Source organism: Crocodylus porosus, unplaced genomic scaffold (genome assembly GCF_001723895.1).
Source record: "Crocodylus porosus isolate Cpor-Errol unplaced genomic scaffold, CroPor_comp1, whole genome shotgun sequence".
NCBI lineage: Eukaryota > Metazoa > Chordata > Crocodylia > Crocodylidae > Crocodylus > Crocodylus porosus.
This window is the reverse complement of record NW_017728945.1, coordinates 2,075,701-2,084,904: the sequence shown is the minus strand read 5'-3', so window position 1 is coordinate 2,084,904 and position 9,204 is coordinate 2,075,701. Positions and strand designations below refer to the sequence as shown.

Sequence of the window (9,204 nt, the reverse complement as noted above, 5' to 3'; positions counted from 1 at the left end):
CTTTCCTGCCATGGCAGGGGGTCGGACTAGATGATCTACTCAGGTCCCTTCCAACCCTAGAAACTATGAAACTATGAAGTTCTCAAAGTATTGGATAAAATAAGTAACTACTGTACTTGTCAGTGGGGAAAATGAGGCAGTATTAAGTTTGGCAGTATCACATGGTAAGTCAGAGGTAGATTGGGGAAGAAAATATTAGCTCCCTTTTCTTTGAGCCTTCCTTGTGGCTGTGTGTGTGTAGTGGAGAGTATCTGTGTGGTTGAATCCTTGGGATAGGCAGAATCTATGGTCTAGTACAGGGGTTAGCAGTGTTTTTTCCAGTGGGGATCCTGGAATTACCCAGTTTAGATCTAAGGTATTGAAGCAGTAGGACCTGGCTGCCTTTGCCTTTTATTCTCTGCCCTGTGGCTCCAGTGCAACAGATAGCACCCCCCATCCTGCTGGAGCTGTGCCACCCATCTGCTGAGAGCTCCCCTTCTGCCAAAGCTTCAAGTGTCTGACTATGACATGGTGCAGGGAGAGCTCCCCACTTTGCCAAAGTCTCAGGCACCTGGCTGCAGCAGAGCCCTCTGCTACTGAAGCCACAGCTGTAGCAGATCCAAAAGCTGCACAGGCCAGATGTGGCCCATGGGCATTAGGTTGCCACAAACCCTAATCTAGCACACCAGACAGATGCCAACTTTAAAAGAAGCTGTGGTGTTTTATTCTATTAAGTCTGAGACCAACTAAAAGAGAATGGATCAAATGTGATCCCTGTCCCCTGGAGTGTCTATCTGCTGTGGCCTCTTCAATAAATGAGGTCTGAGAACCCACTAGCTTCTTGTTTATGAAAGCAAAGCTACTCAGCTGAACCTTCTTCTAAAAGGAAGCTGGTAGCCTGTGTGTGGGATAAAGGGAATAATCTGCTGTCAGGCTCTAAACTGCATTTGCTTAAAATGCGATTCCATATGTTTTTATTTGGTGATAACACAAAGCATGCCCTGTTTAAAAGCAAAAAGAATGCATTCTGCAGGATGATCCAGTAAAGACTCGTGGGATCTCTGAGTGAAGATAGGTGTTTTACCTTGTGCATTCTCTCAGGTAATAACATCATTATGCTGAGAGTGCAGAATGCGAGAGCCAGGCTAGAATCTAGCTTGCTGTCCTGATGCTGTTGATATGGCTCCAGAACAAAATAGAATTCAGAAAAATCCCAGCTTGTCCAGTTGCGAGAGCTGACAGAATTGGGAATACTCTAGGGTTACATTTTCCGCTCAGCAAGGCTGTCTGTTGTAAGAGCACAGGGAGCAGGTCCGAGAGACGTGATACTTTCTTATATGTGGATCTAGTTTTCTGACTCCAGCTGTGGAGTTGGGCAGTTGGGGCTGAAAATGCTCAAGCAAAAATGAGCCTCTGCTATGGGGCAGCTTGACAATAACAGCTATCCCAGATGGCACAGATGGGGATAATGCTTGCTGATTTGATGATGGAGGTTGAAAATTTGAGTGGGAAGAGAGTCTGCCTAAATTTCAAAGGTCACAGATCTGATTTGCTGCCACTGTGTCCCGTCTTTCTCTTGCCTGCCATAGCAGCAAACATCTTTATCAACTTAATTGTCTCATGCATAATTAAAGTCTTGGATTATTAATCCATGCAGTGCTGAAAGCTGTTTTCAATATGTAATAATGAGTGTTCAATTTATTGCTTTGATTATGTCCTATATGTGTTCTGCATCTGCAGTTCCCTCCCTTACTTTCATATGGCAGATATACATAATGCTGCCCTAACTCTGACACCTGCAGATGTGATGAGATTGTTGTAGCTCTACTGTGCTCCCCCCTTTCCATGCTGCCTCCTCTCTGCTCATCAAGTATATTCTCGTATAGGAATCTGTTGTTCAGATTTATAGTTCCACATACGCTTGCCTGGGTTGTGTCTATGCATTTAGACCCCATGGTTACGTTTAGCTGCTTCTAGCCTCTGCAGGTAGACTCTGCCTATTTGGACATGAATTCTATCTGCTGCACTGAAGGTGTGAGGTGTGTGACTAAACCACGTTATCTCTAATGTCAGCGCATGTATTACCAAGACTAGAGATCACCATCAAGAACAGCCAGTGCATTTTGTTCCCCTCCTAGCATCGTGACACGTGCTCCCTGAGCAAGCTGTCTTGTCTCTTAGAATCTGATCTCTGCCTGTGCTTATGGTAATGCAAGGAAGGAAAGAAAGGCAAACGTGTTGGTCTTGTGCTGCACAAACTAGAAGATGAGATATTATGCTGCCTGAATGTTATTGAGAGCAGGAAGACTCGCTTGACTTGAAACAGTTGGGGCATTCTGGAATATAATGTGTACATCCATTTGTAAGTTGTCTCCTGCCTAGGCTTCTGAATCCTAACCTGCAATGAGCACTGAGTCTAAGTTGCATAATTTCTGTGCCTTCTAGAAGTCCAGGTAGAGGTGTAGGAGTACCTCAGAGAGAATACTCTGGTCCAGCTTATTGCATGGTAAATGAATCCTACTTTATTTTTAATTTTTTTCCTAGTATTCATTATGTAATGAGCCCCTGATTGAGCTATCAAACCCTGGTGCCAGTGGCTCGCTCTTCTATGTCACAAGCGATGATGAGTTCATCATAAAAACTGTGATGCACAAGGAAGCGGAATTCTTGCAGAAGCTTCTTCCTGGTTACTACATGGTGCGTATCTTTTTATGCAGAGCTTGTTTTGGTTTGCAGGACAAATGCTACAGACTGGAGTACTGTGTGTCATGTGGAGCACTTGGTAACCCAGAAGGTTTTCCCTTTGCCTGCCTGCCCTGTGATACCTGAACAAAAGTATACACGTTAAACCCAGAGACAGCACTTTCCTGGCCTACTGCAGCCATGTGCTGACAAATACTTTCAAATTTCCTCTGCTTTATGCAGGGCATCACAGGGCAGTAGGTAAACATGCCTTGTGTAAGGGGATCAGAAAGGATGTAATTTGCTTCCACTACTATGTTGCAATCCAACCATTTTTTTTTTCCACAACAGTAATCCTCTTTTTGTGGGTATATTGACTCTGCATCTTTATCCCCCTCACTTGTCTCCTCTTTGGATGTTCTTTGTTCTTCTATGATTCTGTAGCAGCATCAAGGGAGAGGTACTACACTGGTTTTGCTACATCCAGCTGTGTTAATTTTCACTCCACTATCCTGAGTTTCCTTGAATGTGTAGGCTGCTTAGTAGAGCTTTACTTAGCAATAAGGGGCATATTCCTTTGCTGTGGTTTCCAGTCACTTACAGGCCGCGATACCAATTTGTCTATTAAAGAGTTTTAACAGTAACATCCAGGAGCTGTAGCTTTGCACCTTTTTCTTAACCTGCATTACTCTCAGGCTCAGTAATGTCGTGGGTTAATGAGACTCTGCAGGATGCGTGTATTAAAAGGGATTTATCAAGAGGAAACAGCTAGTGAGTAAGGACTGAAATCAGTGAAAATGGGAATATGGGTGACCTTAGTAGCAAGAGAAATCTGTGCCTACACAGCTGCATCTTAAAGTTCAGCTTCCTATGGAAAAGGCATTGTAAGAACACAAAGGCTACAAAGGGAAATCCTACTGCCCTGCTCTACAGTCACTCATATCTTACAGTAGAGTATAAGTAAGTGATCACGTTGTTTTCCTTGGGACCCCAGATTCATTCAAATCCATACGAAGTGAAAGCTTCAGTAGTATCTTAGGGACTTTTAGATTCTCACTGTAGTGTTTATAATCCTGAAACTGCAGCCTCATTTGCTGCAGACAAGTTGAGTGAAAGCAGTGACTAGATCTTTCTTGTTCCAAGTATTATAAATTGATGGATAATAAATATAATTATAGGGGATGAAACTGACTTAGTGCCCCATTATAAAGCCTTTATGCTATTGTTTCTGCACATTTCATAGAGAATTACACTGTGCTAAATGATCTTCTGGCAGCTATCAAAATCAGCTGTATTGTAAAATGACCTGAGAGAGCACAGCAGTTGATGCTGAGTTGCTTTAAGTCTGGAGAGTGAAGTTCTGCTTTCAGTTCCTGGCATGATAGTGCCACTAAGTTGCACAGTGTCAAATTACACACTCACAAAACTCACTCCTGTGTCTAGTTAAGCAAGATGAGATGAGGAGTATTAAATTTTAATACAGTTGTAATGCTCCTGCTTTGTATGGAAACTGGCGGGTTCATCTGTTTCCTTATAGCTTGTGTAACTTTATTTCCCTTTAAAAATGCTTCTCAGAACTTAATAAGCAAATAATGTTTATCATATCATTTTTAATAGCTTGATCACCTAAAATAAGGCAAGTTAGCAGAGTTAGGACTAGCAATCTGATTGAGAGACTGCGGGTTTTATAAATTCAGTTTTTCTATTGAAGATGAACTGATTGTATATCCTGCTGGGGCTGCTTTCATTTGTAGATTTGTTTTATTAAATGTCATGGCCTTAGTTTATTTGGTCCAGGGAGTATCTTTTTGTTTTAAAATATGTCACTGGATTGAGGATGATGTATTTTAAAAATAGAGTTTCTGCTGAGCAGCACTTTTTGGGGGGGCTTGAGGGTTCCCTTTTCTTACCTGCTGTTTTGTGAAATCTGGGAATTTGTGCAGTTGGCTATTTGCTCAGACACGTGTGCAAAATCTTATTTCCTGTAGTCAAGGCACAGAAATCTTTCCAGCGCGTAATAGAAGGGATCCAGGTGAAATCATTGAAATGCCGAGGAGTTTGTTGAATTCAGATTATGGGAACTCTTTATTCTGCAGGGCTTTATTCTGCAGAAATACATTCTAGGTGTGCAAATGCTATTCTGCTGATCCTTCCTAAAATCAATATTAACTTGGGCCTTTGAACACAAGAGAAGGCTTCTTCCAAAATGTATCTTTCTGACTCTTGCTTACCACATCACAGAACCTGAACCAGAACCCACGGACCCTGCTGCCAAAGTTTTATGGACTGTACTGTGTTCAGTCAGGGGGGAAGAACATTCGGGTAGTGGTGATGAACAACATTCTGCCCCGAGTAGTGAAAATGCACCTAAAATTTGACCTGAAAGGTTCTACCTACAAACGCCGGGCATCCAAGAAGGAGAAAGAGAAGTCCAGCCCCACATACAAAGACCTGGACTTCATACAGGACATGCCTGAGGGGCTAATGCTGGATGCAGACACCTTCAGTGCACTGGTGAAAACACTGCAGCGAGACTGTCTGGTAAGGAAGAGGCAAACTGAGAATGTCAGACTATTGCAGCTATGCACACAGAAAAGCTAGTATTTTAGAAGCTTTCTAATGTGTAAACCCCACAGCTGAATGAATCGCCCCAGTGCTCAGTGTATCTAAAACCAAAGTGCTTCGGTTAGGTTTCATGTTAGAATACTAGTTTTCAAAGATTACCTTACAGTCACTAGTTTCCTATGAAACTTTGAAACCAAGCAACATTTGCCCAACACACACGAATAGCACTTGCATGTTGGTATGCAGTTCCTACAACTTAATTGTATTGGTTCCCTTTTTCAGGTACGGGAGAACCTCATCATTCACAGGGGATACATTCTTGTGATCCTTGCGAATGACTAAATCCACAAATAGGGCACTGCATTCATGAACGCAGTGCTCCCAGTGGCTGGGGGAAGGGCACAGCTGCACTGGCGGCAGTGGCAGTGCGGCGGTGGGAAGTGCGGAGCTCCTTTAAGTGCATTTAAGATGTGGGTTCAGCATTTGCGAATTTTTGAAACTGTGAACGCCGAACCCGCGAATAGCGAAGGTTTCTTGTAATTAGGTCACCTGCAGCTGGATCTCTGAGATGAACTGATGAATGGGCTTCTACTGTTCAGTGTGCTGTAGATAATTGCAACAGTTCTTTGTGAACCCCTCAGCCCTTGAGAGAAGTGGAATGGCAATGACAGAAGTGATTAGAATCACTTAGAACCAAGCCAGAAATAATGTTAATGGTGAAACAGAAGTTAACAGTTAAATCTGAGATTCCCTCTGGCCACAGCAAAGTGATTGTTAACTTAAGTTCGTTGTAACCAAGGTGGACTGTTCCATGCTTTTGGGTCTGTGTTGCATTTGAAGTAGTATGTGAGAAACTACCAAATTGACTAACCTTTTGTTTGCTTTGTTCTTAAACTCATCACTAACCTGTAGGTGTTGGAAAGTTTTAAAATCATGGACTACAGCCTGCTGCTCGGTGTGCATAACATAGACCAGCAAGAACGGGAGCGGCAATCTGAGGGAGCCCAGAGCACGTCTGATGAGAAACGTCCTGTTGGGCAGAAGGCACTTTACTCGACCGCCATGGAGTCCATCCAGGGTGGGGCTGCCCGGGGGGAGTCCATAGATACAGATGACACGTAGGTGATAACCTGGTTCTCTGAACTGCTGTACTGGTGGAAGCAAAAGGCTTTAAGTAGTAAATTCCCCAAGCTGGCCAGTGAATCTGCCACGAGGAAAATAAAAAGCAGCTGCCAAGAACAGCATAGTGGAAACTGATGGGAGCAGCCAGAAGGCTATCACATTTCATGATCAGCTACCTTGCACTAAGTCATTTAATGGTCATGACAGGAAATTATACCCCATGTGGTAGGTTTCTGGGTCCTTCAGCAGCCTGCAGGCACAGAACTGTTGTCTTGGGAGGAGAAATTAGGGGAAGCCAAAGCTCAGGTGGTAGATGATGTAGTGGAATTACAAAGTCTTTTTAGAAAGAGACTTGAATTCGGTTTCTGATTGGGTCACGAGTCTGTAATTTGATCCTTGTGGAATACTTGACCAAATCCTAAAACGGTCTTGACACTCTAGGATTTGGCCTGATTAGCTGCAGCTTCTGCTCAGGAGAGATCCAGGCATTGGAATAACAGGGTGTGACAGGTGAGGATTGTAAATGCATTGGTGGAGCTGTGGGCCAAGGGAAGCTTATCCAGTGCCTGCTTGCACTATGCCTTACGTGCAACTGTTGAGCCACATGTGGCTCTTGCCACATTGTGTCTTTCTGCTTCTGTGGACTGGGCTTACTAACAAATGGTGGGGTTTGCTGCATTTGTCTGCTGGGTCTGTGCTCTCTGAAACCAGCTGCTCCATTTTGAATGTTAGGATTCTGTATGGTTAGAGCCAGGAAATGTTTGTGTTTCTGGTCTGTCAAATAATAATCCTAATTCCAGGGGACTGCCTGATATCTGCATGTTGACTTGCACTTTGTTGCTACTAATTGTACTGTAGATTTGTCAGGACTGGTACGGATGATATATTGTGTGTTTGTGGCGGGGGGGGAAATAACTTGTGCTTAAAGATACAGGTTCACTTTCTGCCCTCAGTTCCCACTGACTTCCTTCAGGAATTGTGAATCTTTGTCTGAGGGTAGTCTGGCCCTCACAGTTCAATGCTTGCAAAGGGCTCTGCTAATACTCATTTTACTGCTTGGTGCAGGCAGCAGCCTGTGTGTGTGGCAGGAGGTAGGATGTATTTTGGGGAGTGGGGGATATTTGTAGGTTATGACTTTCTTGAAGTGCTGCCAGAGTGTCCTGGCTGAGCCATTCCCAAGTATGTTTTATGTTCAGAAGTGGAGAAATGAGACCATTCTGGGGTTTCGCCCATAGCTAATTTAATCATATAAAAGACCAAGGTCTTGAGAGTGACTGACTGCAGCGAGTCCTAGGGCATCTTTACTACTATCTTTCTGGACTTGGGTGTCTGTAAGCATGAGGAGCTATTGGGGAAAGATCTGGTTGGGACAGGGTACTGCCACCTTGTGTAATGTTCACCTAGGCAGCCACAAGAGTTGAACAGGAGGTTCTTAAATTAACATGTTTGAAAGGATGGCATTCACAGTGCAGTATCTCCTCGCTTTTCACTGGACTTACCTTTTGTGTATAATCTCTTTTCCCATTGTAAGACCAGAACTCCCTGACTGGCCCAGGGAGAAAATTACATCTGACACTATAAAGCACCCCCCAGTCTCCCCCCCTCCCCCGCGCCAAAAGACACTTATATAATATTCACAGCCACGTGCACATACTAACAGAATGAAGTGCAGTATGAAACTTGCCCTAGATCTGGACAAAGTGCATCACTTCACAGGTGATGAATGAAAGCTTACTAGAATATTCTTGAAAAGCAAAATACTAGACCCCCACCCCCTTTTAATGTGGATATATGGCTTTGCTATCCAAAGTAAAGCATGTCTCCAAGGACAATATGACTGTTTCCTACATAGGTGCTAACATTGTTTTCTTTACTCTTCAGAATGGGAGGAATCCCAGCTGTGAATGGCAAAGGAGAGCGCCTTCTGCTGCATGTAGGAATAATAGATATCCTTCAGTCATACAGGTAAGGTGGTTTAATCATGCTCTGCTCCTGAACTTTAAGTCACCTTGTAATACTATTTGGAAAAATCCTAAAACCTTCCCTTCTGAAGTGAAGGGCCCTGATGATATTGAGTACCCCAGTCTGACCTGGGGTCCAGTGCATAGCTGAAAATTGTAACATACAAAGTCCTGTAATAGCCTGTGGTGTTGAATCCATTTTCTTAATGATAAATGAATCTTTTAAAGAAATTTCCTATTTCTGTGGCAGAGGATAGGAAAAAGTCTCTCCAATAGAGTATTTTGTCATTCTGCAAGAAAGAAGTCTTCAGCTTCACCCCCTTCCCCTTCTCCCACCTCCAGCAGTTCCAGGCAGTCCTAACCTTCCAGCTACAAACACCTAAACCTTTGCTTAAGAGGCGTCAGCCTTGCTGTCTTGCTTGGAGGGAGGTTGCATTCTGAGAACAGGAAAAGTTCACTAAGGCCTCTGCTGTAAGGCAGTGTGAAGGATGGTTTGGCAGGAAGGGGAGGGAGCACATTTATCCAAATCTCTTTCTGCCCCCACTCTTTTTATTTAAACTAGGTTCATCAAGAAGCTAGAACACACCTGGAAGGCCCTTGTCCATGATGGGGTAAGTGTTCAGTGCTCAAAATCTTGAGCAAGAATTGCTCTTAGCTAGCTGACTCTTGGATTCTATGCGCTGCTTTTATTTATTATGTTCTAGTCTGTGCTATTTGTAGTGCATTGGCTGGTACAGTTTTGAAAACAGTGGAAAGGAGTAACTTTTTGCTCCTAAACATCTATCAAAGTAGTAATTCTCTTAGATCACACCGTGCCAGTGTTTTAGCTGTAATACACCAAGCTTGTTTTGCACCATCTTTTTCCACTGCAGTATTGTGTGTGTGTGTGTGTGTG

General features: G+C 43.5%; 1 protein-coding gene across 3 annotated transcripts in view; it reads left to right on the top strand.

The window, feature by feature from the left end:
• PIP5K1C (phosphatidylinositol-4-phosphate 5-kinase type 1 gamma) overlaps positions 1-9,204 on the top strand; it is a 78,011-nt gene that overhangs the window by 49,934 nt on the left and 18,873 nt on the right. For all 3 annotated transcript variants that reach the window (XM_019550608.1, XM_019550609.1, XM_019550610.1), the window contains exons 6-10: positions 2,524-2,676; positions 4,903-5,202; positions 6,139-6,344; positions 8,230-8,313; positions 8,872-8,920. In XM_019550608.1, the coding sequence (XP_019406153.1) occupies positions 2,524-2,676; positions 4,903-5,202; positions 6,139-6,344; positions 8,230-8,313; positions 8,872-8,920 (792 nt within the window). The remainder of the gene's footprint in view (positions 1-2,523; positions 2,677-4,902; positions 5,203-6,138; positions 6,345-8,229; positions 8,314-8,871; positions 8,921-9,204) is intronic.